At 40.5% G+C, this 14,645-nt stretch overlaps 2 protein-coding genes across 4 annotated transcripts in view; one reads left to right on the plus strand and one right to left on the minus strand.

The window, feature by feature from the left end:
- wdfy4 (WDFY family member 4) overlaps positions 1-14,645 on the minus strand; it is a 41,822-nt gene that overhangs the window by 11,046 nt on the left and 16,131 nt on the right. For all 3 annotated transcript variants that reach the window (XM_084947962.1, XM_084947963.1, XM_084947961.1), the window contains 22 exons: positions 14,452-14,618; positions 14,248-14,367; positions 13,990-14,169; positions 13,746-13,904; positions 13,226-13,352; positions 12,991-13,142; positions 12,508-12,746; positions 12,308-12,423; positions 12,008-12,199; positions 11,827-11,933; positions 9,312-9,389; positions 8,999-9,190; positions 8,845-8,914; positions 8,542-8,756; positions 6,484-6,632; positions 6,284-6,398; positions 6,019-6,104; positions 5,872-5,934; positions 1,639-1,681; positions 1,340-1,459; positions 781-904; positions 591-697 (listed from right to left, as the gene is read on the minus strand). In XM_084947962.1, coding sequence (XP_084804088.1) covers positions 591-697; positions 781-904; positions 1,340-1,459; positions 1,639-1,681; positions 5,872-5,934; positions 6,019-6,104; positions 6,284-6,398; positions 6,484-6,632; positions 8,542-8,756; positions 8,845-8,914; positions 8,999-9,190; positions 9,312-9,389; positions 11,827-11,933; positions 12,008-12,199; positions 12,308-12,423; positions 12,508-12,746; positions 12,991-13,142; positions 13,226-13,352; positions 13,746-13,904; positions 13,990-14,169; positions 14,248-14,367; positions 14,452-14,618 — 2,921 coding nt within the window. The remainder of the gene's footprint in view (positions 1-590; positions 698-780; positions 905-1,339; positions 1,460-1,638; positions 1,682-5,871; positions 5,935-6,018; positions 6,105-6,283; positions 6,399-6,483; positions 6,633-8,541; positions 8,757-8,844; positions 8,915-8,998; positions 9,191-9,311; positions 9,390-11,826; positions 11,934-12,007; positions 12,200-12,307; positions 12,424-12,507; positions 12,747-12,990; positions 13,143-13,225; positions 13,353-13,745; positions 13,905-13,989; positions 14,170-14,247; positions 14,368-14,451; positions 14,619-14,645) is intronic.
- On the plus strand, positions 3,092-6,065 carry lrrc18a (leucine rich repeat containing 18a). Its single transcript, XM_084947965.1, has 2 exons — positions 3,092-3,183; positions 4,807-6,065. Exon 2 carries the CDS (start codon positions 4,811-4,813, stop codon positions 5,663-5,665), a length of 855 nt encoding a protein of 284 aa, XP_084804091.1. The 5' UTR covers positions 3,092-3,183; positions 4,807-4,810; the 3' UTR covers positions 5,666-6,065.

A 14,645-nucleotide genomic window follows, 5' to 3' on the forward strand; every position in this document is an offset into this window, starting at 1 on the left:
TAATCTGTTTTTGTACCAAAAACAGCATTAAAATGGGATCTGGACAGCTGAAAATAGCTCACATTAGTTTCATATTAATAGCAAGATTACATAAAAAAATAAAAATAAATAAAAATGACAATGTGATGAATGCCAGTGGGCATCGAAAGCACAGGATTTGCAGAAAGCCCTGTGGGTTACTAAAACATACTGAACACAACTTTCCCCGTCATTTCATCTGACAAATTAAGACAAAACTTCTTTAATGATCTCATTTATGCTGTAACCTTATCAACCACAACAAATTTTGCATGTTTTCAGTCTTATGAGCCACAGCACTCCACAGCAATGACATGAACCTCTGCAAAATGGTTAATATTTCTTTTTGCTGCTAGAGTTGCTCCAATTGGTCAAATTCTGGACTTTAATAATAATGTGAAGTTATGATGCCTAACTGGCAAAAATGTGACTGCCAAATGAAAAGTCTTGAATTTTATACTTTGTGTGTCATCATCTTTAATCTAAACCACTTTTACAGACATGTCAGTAACAAGGTCTACTTTTTCCTACATGCAAATAGTATTTTGTTAAATTTCTGTTATTGGACTCACCTGTAGCGCCTGGAAGGTGTGGGAAAATGGCTCCATCCTGACAAGGAAGGATGCCACAATAATGGCCGAGGAGTAGTGGGTACAATAGTGGCATTGTGCTGTCAGGTCTGTCAGAGAAAATCACTTTAAAGATACTAACAGTGACATGAATAAAGCAGTACAAGTAAATAAAATTGAGCCAAATGGATACCTTCACTCTCTTTGCCTTCAACTTCTTCGTATCTCTGGATAAACATCTGTTTCCTTTTCTCTGTTTGAGCTCCCATCGGCTTGGACAAATCCCGGAACGTTGCAGGATTTGACAAATCAAGAATCTGTGAAGGACACAGATAAATCATACATTTGACACATGTCTTTGTCCCCACCTCCCTCCAAGGATCTCTTTACATTTATTGGACCAATTTAGCTGGACTTGGTATTACTTGGACTGAAATATTTCTCCAGGCTCACCGGATAGCTTGCTAAGCCAAGCTACAGAGCAGCAGGAAGGGTTTGTTTCACCCTGAGAGAAATGAGTGACACCTGATGTGACATGTTGCAGTAGTGAAGGATAAAAATGGACACAAAATGCTTTTTTAAAATTAGAATTAACAATCCCCATCTTCATTGATGCACTTTTGATTGATAGAGTAAATTGTTACAATTTAGAGCAAATCCTTCTGCAGACCCGTTAGCTTTTGGTTGTGGACCCTTGAAAAACTACAGTTTGAGACAATATTTAAGACAGAGATGTCATGTGTAAGGTTTACCTCTGACTTGTAGTCAGCAATGATCCAGGGGAAAACCGGATACTGCATCAAGTCATTGTATGTCCTCCCAGCGATCGTATTCAAATGCATCAAGTACTCAAAGTTACTTATCTCCCCCTTCTAAAGGACAGACAAGAAAAAAAAATACAACTTAGAAACAAGTCAATTCAGAATAAAGTGGATTACATCAATGCCATTTATTCAACTTTGTTGGCTGCTCCTTCAACATTGGCAATGGATGTCTGCCCAAAACAATCTGTGAGCACAAACAACTTATGGAAAATCGTAACATGCATTACCTGCCATTTAACAAGGGCCGTCTTTTCAACCACAGGAGTCTTTCTAAAGCACAACAAGAGAAAATACTTTGAATTAGCAACAGAAGCTGATCACTGAGCAGTGCCTATCAGCACAAAGTTTTCCTGCTTGCTTTGTTGCCTGGCAACCACAGTTTAAATGTATGCACAGCAGAGTTCAGCAACAGCAGCGTAGCTGAGGTGAGTGAGCGAACTTGGAAAACAGAGTGTGTGTACACAGCTGCAGGAGCAGTTAAGGGGCTGATGTGAGCTACAGTATGTAGCATAAATAGTGAGCAGACATGTGAAGGATATAGCACATGATGAGGAAACGAGGTAATTAAGACTAGGTTCTTTGACTTGGAGCTACTTCAGCAAACTGGAATGTTTGAAAGAAGATTTGATGACTTGAAGGGCATGTTTTGACATGTGGCACCATTTTTCCTAACGGAAGTTGATGATTACTTGGACAACAGGGGCACCAACATCTTGTGAAATTCCTGTTTCTCAGCAATGAGAAACAATGGTTAATATCTAACTTGGTGTCAGCTGTTTTTACTTTATTTAGGTATTGTATTGTTGTATAGTTATTTTTTTTATAACTGACTGGGAAATATCAATGCTGACAGGTCAATTTGTCCTGTTTAGGTTCTGATTCCACTCTTTGTGAGAAGGAAACAGAAAAGTCACAAAAAGTAACAACTGTTTAAAGTCTTTTAGCTGTTCACTGCTAAATGTCAGCTTATTTCCAGACAGATCCATATCAGGTGATACTGATGTTTGAACAGATATGCTGAATTTGTCCCATTTCTTCAGGCACTACAATAAAAGTTGCTTTTTAAGAAACTAAACCAGTTTGCTTAGCTCTAATTACAAGAAAGTGTGTGACTGGCTTGAGAAAATAGATACTAAATAACAGTATTTAGTATCTAAATAACAAACTGACATTTTTAAAGCATTCTCATAGCTTCCTTCAGCTTTTATTTTGAAAATCTCATCGAAAGCATCGTCATGAGGAAAAAAATAATTTTGCCAAAAACATCCCATGGTGTGATTTTTGCTTTGGAGCAATAATTTCCCGTGATTATTTTACTTACATAAACATTTTATTCAGTATTATACTCCTGCCTAAATGTGCTTAATCTAAATAAGGAAAGTGATCAACTGCTCCTGAAATCTCCTCTCTTCCTCTGTGGACTAGTAACAGGGCAATAAAGTCCAGGCGCCAAGCAGCCCTGTTGCTAAGTAACGTTATAAAACAAGAAGAACCTCCACTATCCCCGTCCAGATCAGGAAGGCAAGGAAAATTTTGATATAGAAGAATGGTCTTTCCTTTTCATTTAATCACAAAAACGTTTACATACCAACCAAATTGTACTGATCATTGTAAATGTACTTTGAAGGTGTTGCATTTCAATAAATATTTGTCAATATAGTTTTGTTTTGTTTTTTGCACAGAAGTGAGAGACTGTGAGATGAGCAACCAGTTCACAGAAGCTTAAGGAATGCTATTCACTTGATTAACAACAATCCAAAGGGAAAAATATGGTAAGTACCTGCCTTCATCCATTTTGATAATAAGTAGTAAGATCAGGTACAAGTCCAAGCTCTAAAGCTATCCTTATAAATAACCTACTGTTGTCTAAATTTAGAACTTAAAAGAGAACAAATCATATATAGCCACACAGGTCAGAAACAAGTGATGATCATGAAGCAAGACAACAACAACAACAACAACAACAACAACAACTTAGACTAACACTAACACAGAAAACACTATTTTAGTTAAAGTTGTTATACTTAAAACATTTCAATAAAAGTCAGACAACTAGAATTATATGTTAGCATTAGCATGGTATGTATATGTTATTTATGTTTTGACATTATACACCCCTAAAATTATAAACTGTAAACTGTTAGACGAATACCTTTATTTATACAGGTGGCCCCATTGAGACTCAATGTCTCATTTACAAGTGAGACCTATGATCAATATGATGTACTGCCATGCTTTTTTTGTAGTTAAATTGTAAGTATTGTAAGGATTAGTTGCTTCTTGTTGTCCGTCCTTTCATTTGGCTTGGCAATTAAAGGCGTATTGCACCTAAAACAAACTGCGGATGAAAGTCTTAAAAGTACAGTACAGACAGCAACTCAAAGATGAAATAAGGATGCACGTGGGAAATGAGTTCAAATGATCAAGAGCCTCTTAAAGTGTGTCCGTTTCAAACGGCAATAACTCCTGACCAAATATTTTGTAAAACTGCACTAAATCAATCATTGCATTTGGCTCAGTACGTGTTATCTAATTGCAGGCAATAATTTCATGCAATAGTTTTCTATAGGAGTTATAATGGGAACAAGCACCAGTGGATAACCTCTCTCATCCTGAGGATGATGAATGAGGCGAGAGAGGGCCTTGGGGTGTAACACAGACACAAACAGACACACACCTTGCTCTTTTAGACAGGGAGGGGAGAAGAGCGAAGCCCTCATTACACTCCCAACACTCACCAACTATCATTTATCAAAGTCCTGATTTGATTCTTTGCACACACACACACACACACACACACACACACACACACACACACACACACACAGTAGTACAGCGCATCCATGTCTGTCAACACACCTGCATAGCAATATGTCACACGCACACACTTTTCTTGCCTGAGAAGAGCCAAGCAACGCAATCCACTGAATGGTGAGGGAGCATCAGCACTCATTTGTTTTTGCTGTATTACCCAGTGTCGCCTCTCTCCTATTGTTCCCCAGCATTAGCCTTAATTAGAGAGTCATGCTCTTAAATACCCCCATGGGCAACACTGGGTGAGCACGCACTAGTGCAGTCACAACACTGCGATACATGCACACTCATGGAGACACACACGCTGTTCGAGCTCTCATTCCTCAGAGAGCATGCTTTCCCCACCGCCCGAGGCCTACATAAGCCCGTGTATTTGAATAAATCACATCAGCCTCACACAACGCACACACACGCTCACATCTTTACGCATAAACTCACAACCCTTTTGTTTGCTAGAGTACTGTGTGGTGGTGTAGATTAGATAAATTATTGTAAATTGGTCTCTTGGTGAAATAATCTCAAAAGGGAGGCCAAGTTCAAATTTTAAACTGACTTGTTCAGTAATTCTCTGTGCATTGCAGTACCATGCCCAAGAGAAAGGAAGCAAAAGGGACAAAGGTGACCCTCAAAACTGCAAAGAAGGCTATACGCACGACCCCAGATGGACGGCGTAGACTCGTTCTTAGCAACATGGGAATAACCATATTCCCAAAGTGCCTCTTCAAGCTAACCTTTGTGGACGAGTTGGACTTGAGCCGCAACCTCATAGAGAAACTCCCAGAAAACTTTGGGAACTTGTCATCACTCAGATGGCTGGATCTACACAGTAACAAGCTAGTGTCTGTGCCCGAGTCCATCGGCAACCTTAGGGTACTTACACACCTAAACCTCTCCAACAACTGCTTAACATTTTCAGGTTTACCCTCCACCCTGGGCTCCCTGACTAATCTGAAGAGTCTCAATCTAGGAATGAACCAGCTTGATGACCTGCCTCTCACTTTGGTAGCCTTGGAAAATCTTCAAGAATTGGGCCTGTTTGATAATCTCTTTAAAAAGTTACCACAATTTCTGCAAGGCCTACGCAACCTCACCAAGGTGAATGTGAAACGAAATCCTCTATCATACCATCAAAGGAAAGATGAGACATTACTGAAGGGGAAGTCAGAGCATAAGGAGGATGTGTATCTGGTCCATGAGAGCAGCTTGTGTAGGACCTGCCTTAAAAGGTGTAAAGCAGAGAGGGAAAAGCTTATTAAAGGAGGTGCGGAAGGGAGAAGAGGAAGGAGAAGGGAAGCAGAAGGAGGAGGAGTAGATAGTTGCATGTCTGAAAAGAAAAAGAAAAGCGCATTTCCTGGCCTGGTGGCACCAAACTCAGTGGCTACAGTCAATCAGGATTTGTGGAGACTACGAGAAAAGCTTGAATGCGTGCAAGTCAAATGACCAGCAGGTCTCCTGATGTCAACTTATCAAAAAACAAAACAGCAGGAAAGGATGGAATGATAGGTCAGTCACACAGCATTTAATAGGCGTGTGCATTATATCAAGCTGTGACTATTTTTTGTAAGCTTAATGTTTCTACTGATGATTAAAAAGAAATTTGTTGAAATATTGCCTATGGGTGGTTCTAAGAAACGCATGACACTTACTTGGCATTAGCAATGACCTCAGCAACTCCTCTGCCCTTTAAGGCTGGCACTACTCTGCTCAACCTGTAGGGAGAAAAAGACCAAAGACAAAGATCAGAATGCTGAAAATAAATCTTTCTTATTATACAGTATATATAAATATGTTACCTTTTATAAGCAGATACATGGTCTTTATTCAGGAATACCAGGAAGGCTGAGTGACCGTTTTTCATGAAGATCTCAATAGCATCATCCTTACAGTTACAGAGAGAGGGACAGTAGCCTTTTTAAAGTGCATATTTTCCCCCACTTTAAACAGAAATTCTATCTGATTCACTTTTCCACAAAGATACAAGAGCAAATAAAATGTGTGTCAGAAGAGGAAGTTTAAGATCAAATGTGGTTGATATCTGTAGGTGTATGGGTGTCTGACCTCTAAAAGGAAACGCATGAAGCGTGCCTCCTTGATATCTTCATACAGCCAGCATTTGCAACTGGCTGCTGGCAAGTCTTTATTTAGCATGGTAGAAATGAAGGAATCCCTCACACTGGCAGAAAGAGACACACAGGATGATGAATGACCAACAAGTGAGGATCCATGGTGTGCAGAACTGTAAACATGCACAGTTATACCTGCTGGGGTGGTGCTTCCTGCAACAAACATCTCCAGCAGGGCTGAGGGTGAATCCCTCACACAAGAGCAGGCTCTCCTTCCCAAACAGCAGCAAACCCTCTGTGATTCTGAGGCCACTCACCATCATGACACACATCTTAGAGATTACCTACAGCAAGAGAGAAAGCGTTCTTGCATTAATGTTCATACTGCTGTTATTGTGTAAAGTACTTTACAATGTATGTATTGTGATTGTGACAAGGGACAATTGTTGAAAATTAGCAACAGCTATAAACTTATGTGCGTTACATCAGTTTCATGTTTTGTATTTGGACTATGTTAAATTGCACTGTCCCATTTAAATAAATAAAAATGAAATAAAAATGAAATTAACTCATTCTTTTGAACTTTCATGCCAGTAAAATCCTTTCAAACTGAATTTCATTGAGCATAGAGTAGGAGATATACATTAAACCCCATGTGAGGAGCACAATCCACATCAGCGCCCATCTCACTCAATCTCTAAGGACATGACATGGCAGCAACACAGGCACTTCAGGCCTTATTTGATTGATCATTTTAATCATATATTTTAATCATTATTAAAAAGACACAGTTGAACACTTCATTATCTGAACTGATTGATGGGGTTTAGCAGGCCCGGCCCCCTTTTTTCCAGCAGTGTGTGTTCCATCCAGTGCCAAAGTCAACCCACATGCTGCTTTCAGTACTGGTTGTAGCTAATGCTAACTGCATTGTGATAATGCGTGGATAATTCTATTGTCTCCCCTCATTTCACCACGAGTGCATGCACCTGGCTGTCTCCATGTGTTGGCCCCTCTGCAGGCCCTCTGAGACATAGCGCCCAAAAACCATATGGGGCCCTTACACACCCGCAGGCTCCTCACAATTTATACTAATCAAATCAGACTCCTTACCCCCAGACACAGAGTCACACACACACACACACACACACACACACACACACTTACTTCCTTGGTGGAGGAGAAGGCCCTGCCTGGCCATTATTAGGAGAATTAATCACTGCCACACACACAATAGAAAACCTGATAAGTGATCAGAACCTCTTGTCTGAATGCACACGCAGGGATACGCTATGAATAATATCACTTAAGTGTTTAAGAACAGTCAAGGTGAGTGAGTCTTAGCGACATGGTAGAGAAATCTTGCACTGAGTTATATCATGTTCAGATTGTGCAGCAGTTTCCAACAGTGAAAGCAAACTGGCACCCAGCCTACTGTCTCCAACAATGACTATATTTCAGAAAAAAAAAAAAAAAAAAAAAAAAAAAAAAAAAAAAAAGAGTTAAATTTATTGTTATCAAAGATTAAATACATAACAATAAACTTGTTTCCTTATCTCCTTACTGTGCACTGGACAGATACGCATTATCAGTCTGAGAGTGATTTAGCTGATGATGGGAAGAAGGAGAGAAAAGGAGGACTTTTATTGACTAAGAGCCCTAATGTCAGACCATTGATTTCTCCCCACACACATTATTGTCATAATCACACTATTGGCGCTGGCAAGCTAATTATGAGTGGGTCTCCCTTTGTGTGTTACTGCATGTGTGTGTGTGTTAAGTCTGTGCATGTGTGTGCATTTTTCAGAGCTAATGACTGTGTTCATTTGACAGGAAGCTCAGCAGGACTCATGCACTCAACCACTGCAAGACAACAGGACACACTTGCACACATCACACACTTACTAAGCGGATGTAAGACAGCTTGCATCACCTCCTACTGTTTTTATTAATACTTCTGTCAGAAACATTAAAAGCCGCGGCTGGTTGCCGGAGCGATGAGAGTCCCTGTCAACATGTGCACTGGTTTCTAACTCACTGTAAGAATGAGAAGAGCTGTGCTGGGCCTCAACATTAAAACATTATACTAATGAGGAAAGATGAAATTCTGATAGCAGCACTGGGCAATTGGAATCCCTTAGTCTACATCAGATAATTATGATTGTGAATATTAGTAGGGTGGGAAGCAGTTGAGCTTCTTTTTAGGCCCATGTTTGCAGCCCAGCATACCAACACACACTCCAACCCAAGTACCTCCTCTCCTGGGAGCAGCTCCTGCAGGATGACACGTATGTCCGGGCAGTCTTGCGTGAGGGAGCAGGGCACAGGAGTTAAAGGGTCGGATAGATCCTCGGTGATAACAGGTGTGTCTTTCAATGCAGGGAAAAAAGTCAGTCGATCACATAAATGTCCTCCATCCTCTTCCTCGTCTTTAACCTCAGCAGCAACTTCACACAAGAGCTTAGGCTCTGTTAGAATGAAAATACATTTTCCCACTGAGCATAATGAGTAAATACAAAAAAATAAATTAAACAAACAATCAGGTATCATCTTTACCCGCGTCACTTTCTGATCTGTTTTTGCCAACTTCGGACATGTCGGGCCTTATACCCAGCATTCTTAGCGCCTGTTGTAAAAACATATGACATTGTAACAGGTTAGACTGTGCACTATCTGAACATAAAATGTGTTTCACACAAAAGTGTTATACCCGTTTGGACTGTCTCAGAGTCTTTCTGCGAATACGTGATCTCGTTCGATTGCGTCCTTCAGCAGCGTCTTGCACCCAATCTTGGCTCAACAGCACTCCTGGGCCAGGTCCGAAAACGGCTCTTTCCCTCAGCAGCTCGGCCTCCAGTTTCAGCCACGTGAAGCTCAAATGCTCCCACTCAGAGGCACGTACCTGCGAAACGAAGCAGAATAGTGGGGGGTGAAGTGCCACAGAGGTAAACAGCATTAGACCCGCTTTTAAATTTGTAATAAAATACACTGCAGCGTATTCACGTTAAAAATTTCCATCAAACCTGTGAGTGGTTTGCCCTCATTTTTTCCAACACGTTGTAGCCTCTCTGTCGATGCGATTCCATGTTGGACAAAAACTCCTGCAAAGCAACAAGAGTAACCTGATGGGTGCAAATGAAAAGAGGGGCAGCACAATCACTCTTCCCCCAGCTCATATCGTACAAACACACACAGTACACATCATGTTCACATAAATTGTATATGCATAATAGTATTGTTGTTTCCTCATGCAATTACAATGCATTCATACAATTACATCTGCTCTAAATTGCATTCACTGGGCAAAATAAGCTAGTGGCTACAGTCTTACAATAACCCTGTCTGGAAATGTAATCATTTGTTGGTATTATCTAATTAACATAAACATTAATATTGCTGAGCCACACCACCGTAAAGGGCAAGGTAAGTGTGTGTCTATGCTTTTATATTGTGCGAGTCAGAGTTTATGTGTCAATTAAAAGAGGATAGAAATGAAAAATGAGGGAAAAAAAATAAAACAAAGCCGTGTTGACACTGCAGGATGCTCATGTTCAGCAGACACACTGGGATCATATTCTGACTGTTAACTGCTTCATTAAGCCCATCATCACAGCAGTGCTCGCTGAGAGACTAGTGAAACAACATGTGTCCATCCTCACAGCTGACCCAGGAAAGCCGTTTAATTGACTGAATGAAAATGCGGTAAGTCTTTATATCGAGTCTTATTTACAGATACTAATTCTATTTTGTGAACTATAAACCCACGAACAGAATAATTGATTTCAAGTAGAATAAAAGGAAAAACAACCAGTTCTGCATTACAAGAGATGCAGGAAAAAGGAAAAAGAATTCGGGGGGGGGGGGAATAAAAGTGAAACCCAAAAAAGTTCCAAACTTTGACAAGCTCGCCAGAGAATGAAAAGTGTTTCTCTAAATGACTGACTGCCTATTCAAATAAGAAGTTGTAGGGAAAAAGAAATAAAGGGGTAATCTGAGGAGAGATTATAGAAATATTACAGACAGAAAAGAGTGTAATAATGAAGTTTGCAAGCTAGAGCCATGTTGTGACAGATAAACAGCAAGTCGGCGTCATCATCTCCTAATTTCATTCCTTCATTTTGACAAACATAAGTAATATATAGCATTAATTACCCCATTTAGCAGATAGGAACCTCATTGGCTTTTTAAATGCTGCATTAAATACATAACTCATCTCTTCCCTCTGCAATTAACATCAGAACATCACACTCATTTCCATTTTAATGACTTCCCAACAATACGCCACCTTTGATGATAAGGCAACATAATGTCAACTTCATTCTGGGCTGGCAGTGAATGTGTAATGAACTTAACGTGATCATTAGTGCTGTTAATTATCTTTCTAATATGAGGACACAGATATGATTATGGAAACTGCATTCGGTGATGAAATAAATCTCTGGAAGGATTGCACTGAAGCTTGACTGAGGACACAGTCTGCCTATCAGTCTCTATATTCTCATTCATTACCTACAGTGGGCTTTAAAACTCTTTTTTGTTCAATAAATGTACATTTCTGAGCCCAAGAAACTATGCTCAGTGCTCTATGCAACCATGGATCCTGTGTCTGAAAAGAGACTCCCCATAAGCTTGTCACATGACAAACAAAAGGTCATAAGTTGATGATCCAGAAATTAATTAATGACTCACTTGTTTCTTCATGAGGAAGGATGAAAAAAGAAAAAAAAAAAAAAAAAAAAGGAGCTGACTGGCTGACCATAGCTGATGATTCCATTTTTTTTTCCTGAGCACTCAGTGCATGCTGCAACCTATTTTGAGCAAAGTGGTGCAACTCACTGCAGAGAGGGAAAAAAAAAATTTCTCCTCCCTTTTCTTTCCTGCATCTCAGATGGAAAAACAATTCATCACCCTCTCTGATAGCCTGTCAAAGACTGATATGATAAAGAATAACATCAAATGAATAATGTTTTCATCAGATTGGTACCACTATAATTGCCAACCCGATTTCTGTGGGCAAGAGACGTGCGCAAGAACACACACACTTTAAGGGTGTGAGACCGACACACAGACGCGGTAATTTCATGCCTGTGTGCCTGAGTAATATGTCCCTGCTCCCTGCTCCAGATGGCTCGACGTCTTAAGCGTTGTGGGGGAACTAATGATGTGGGCCACGTGTTTTTCGGGGGGAAAAACAACAATAAACGCGTCTTTAACCTTCAGCTGCAAACAGTGTGTTGTAGTGAGTGTTCCCATGGATTGGCCTAACAGATATCAATTACAATGCCCACTCAGGGGCAATCAGCTGTGATAATCCAAATCTATTTAAAGAAATAATCAAACACCCCCACAGGGCTGGATGGCCCACAGCACAAGGATAGTGGTGACTTTGGGATGAGTGTTTGGCACAGAGCTCTAGGATGCAGAGACACATGGGAAAGGTAACAACCCCACAATCCTCACAGGGGGCAACAGTCACAGAGCTTGGGCCTGCTCTGTGCAGAAGAACCAAATACTGAGACAACGTAAGTGCACAATTACCTCTACAGTTACTGACTCTGGAACTGATTTTCCCAAAGCCGAGCGAAGAGCACTGCTGATGTCAAACTTCTTCTGAGAGCTGCTGGCCACTTTCTTATTCTGATACTCTGAAAGAAAGTCAGGGTTTAGATGTCAGTATCATGGCACTAATGGTCAGGCACCTCCCATGGCAGGAACTAACCTGTGTGTAGAAGCCAGGCTTTTCGTGCCATCTCCTCCCAAAGAGGACTAATGTCAGTCATGCTGACAGGCTCTGTCTGCACTTTGTGGCTCGCTGAGATCTCTATCTTATAGGTTTCTTCAAGCATGCGTTGCCTCTCCAATATGACCTTTGACCAGCAGGCCTCCACTAAGGACACTAGCTGGCTCTCATCTGGAACACACAAGCACCAAATTGTTCTGAACCATCTAGTGACCTGGTGGACTTAAAATTGACAAAATGTCAGACTAAAGTGATAAAAGTAAAGGAAAATTCATATACCTGTCAAACCATCTCCTCCATTGCTGAGGGATCTGGATTGCTTAGTTTTGGCAAGAGACAGGCTGGATGAACTTCTGCTCCGTTTTTGTGCCACACACCCAAAACCTTCAGGATAGCTACAAAAATGTGAGAGTGTGAATTACCAGTGAATCAGGTTTCACTGTGCGCGCGCTTGTGTGTGGGTTTTGTTTTTCTGTTACCTGCCAGAACGTATCAGTAACAAACAGTGAAGAAGGCAAGTAACAAAGTTGGCATTTCCATTGTAAGTTGCCATTACAACATCCCAGCGTTCCATTAAGGTCTGCAATGCCTTGATGACCACTTCCTTTTCTTCTTGGGAATGTCGCGGTTGAGACAAGAAGTAAAGGAGGACTTTATTGGTGCATGAGTAGAGGTCAGATACAATCTTCTCTTTCTGACTTTGGCCTTTCTCTAGAGCCTAGAAGAATACAGCAGTGCATTTATCATCAGTTAAAATAAAACCGAAACAAAATGAGTCATTTGTGCACTGTGGGCAGATGTTGCACCATCATAATTTAAAGTTCCCACTGATTATAAAATTGTCTCTAAATTAACAATTTATAGAGCAGCTTTGCAAGTTTTGTTAATTTAATATGTACACTTTTTAGAGGAAACATTCACATACCATTACATGCATATTTGTGTATGTGCATTTGTCTCACCACCACAATCTGATCTGCGAGGAAGTTGAGCAAAATCTCACAGTCTGCCAAATAAGTTCCGATGTAAAGTTTCAGTAGCATAGTCTGACTTAAAAGCACCACATTCTCCATCAGTGTAACCATCCGTCCTTCAGGCCTCTCGCTACTTGAGTCTGGGAAATTAAAATTAAAAAATTAAACACACTTTTGTGTACAGAATTCAAATATTTGTATAAAGCATGGATTGGAATTCTACCTTGTGAACTCAGATGAGTGTTGTTGTCTTCCTCATCGCTGAGCATGTAAATGATATTTATGACCAGCTCCAGCAACTCACTCTGAAAACTCTGGCTCTGTTCAAATGACGCGCCATCAGGGGAAAACTGCAACATTTAAGTAGTTAAGTGGTTAGAAATTAATGAGACAACATGTTGATAGGTAAAAGTTTTCTCTTTTAATTTGATGTTTGTTGCCATCAGCATCTGCACTTGCAGTGTCTAGCTGAAAACGTGTAGAACTCTGCACTGCCTGCCCTCTTTGTGCTTTGCCCTCCTAGTGGTGAATAATTTAATTGAGAATAGCTTGACTATGCTTGTTTTAGTAACTGAGTATAGAGTGGCACCTTCTGGACAAATGAGAGTTTTACAGTATTACTGTAAAATGAAGAGGCCTCTTCAATGGAAATATATTTTTGTTTGTGATAAGGACATGTTGTCTATGTTTTAAATATTTTATGCCGAAACATTACACAATAACTTGTACTCATGTAAATTCACCTCCAGTAGCAGAACAAAAGGATGAGCATTGGTGTTGGCAGACACATTGAGAAGACTGTCCATAAGAAGAATACGGATGAAATCAAGGACTGGTTTCTGGGTTTGATGACTCTTGACTGTATCCTCACCATCACTCACTATGCTGCACTTCCTGGCCCCCTGAAAGACGTGAGAAAATGAGTGAATAAGACCAGAGAGAGGAGAACTGTTAAAGAATTTTGTGGAACTAGAACACCACACAGACCTCTGAAATATCCAGAGGGAACACAATGCCAGCGAGCGCGTGCAGGAATGTGGGTGATGCCCACAGTGGGTCTCTTGGCCGGAGGTTATGAATGAGACAAAGAAACTGCATCACGCTTGCTGGAAGCTGTGACTCCCATGATGTATCAGTGACTGACTTGCACTTCGATGACGAAAAGGGCTGTAAAAACAAAAGAAAAGTTATTAAACATGATCCATTTCTGGTGAAAAACTGAAGCGCTATGCTTATTTATATTACCTGAGTGACAACAACTTTGACCAATTCCACCATTATTAAACCAGCTTCAACACAGAGGGGCTGGGCAGGAGTCTCCACTTGGTTGTCAATAAGTGGCTGCAGGATATCATCCAAACGAACCTACAGTATATCATAAATTATGACCAAGGCGATTAAGAAGACAGATTACTACATTTAAAAATAAATAAACAACAAATTACCCACATTTCCCTTTGCAGTGTGACTGGTCTTCTTCCCCTGGAGCAGAGCAGCCAGAGCTTCATACACGTGCGGTAGATGAGACTGTTTGATCAGCAACTCCCGCAGTACATCAAAACCAGAACACGTGGTACTGAGGCACTCGTGAGACCAAGAATTGGCTTGAAGATTGTCTGGCAGCATGGCAAAAAATTACTGAT

The sequence above is a fragment of the Perissodus microlepis genome, chromosome 13, assembly GCF_051167445.1.
Source record: "Perissodus microlepis isolate ML-2025 ecotype Zambia chromosome 13, ASM5116744v1, whole genome shotgun sequence".
Classification (NCBI taxonomy): Eukaryota; Metazoa; Chordata; class Actinopteri; order Cichliformes; family Cichlidae; genus Perissodus; species Perissodus microlepis.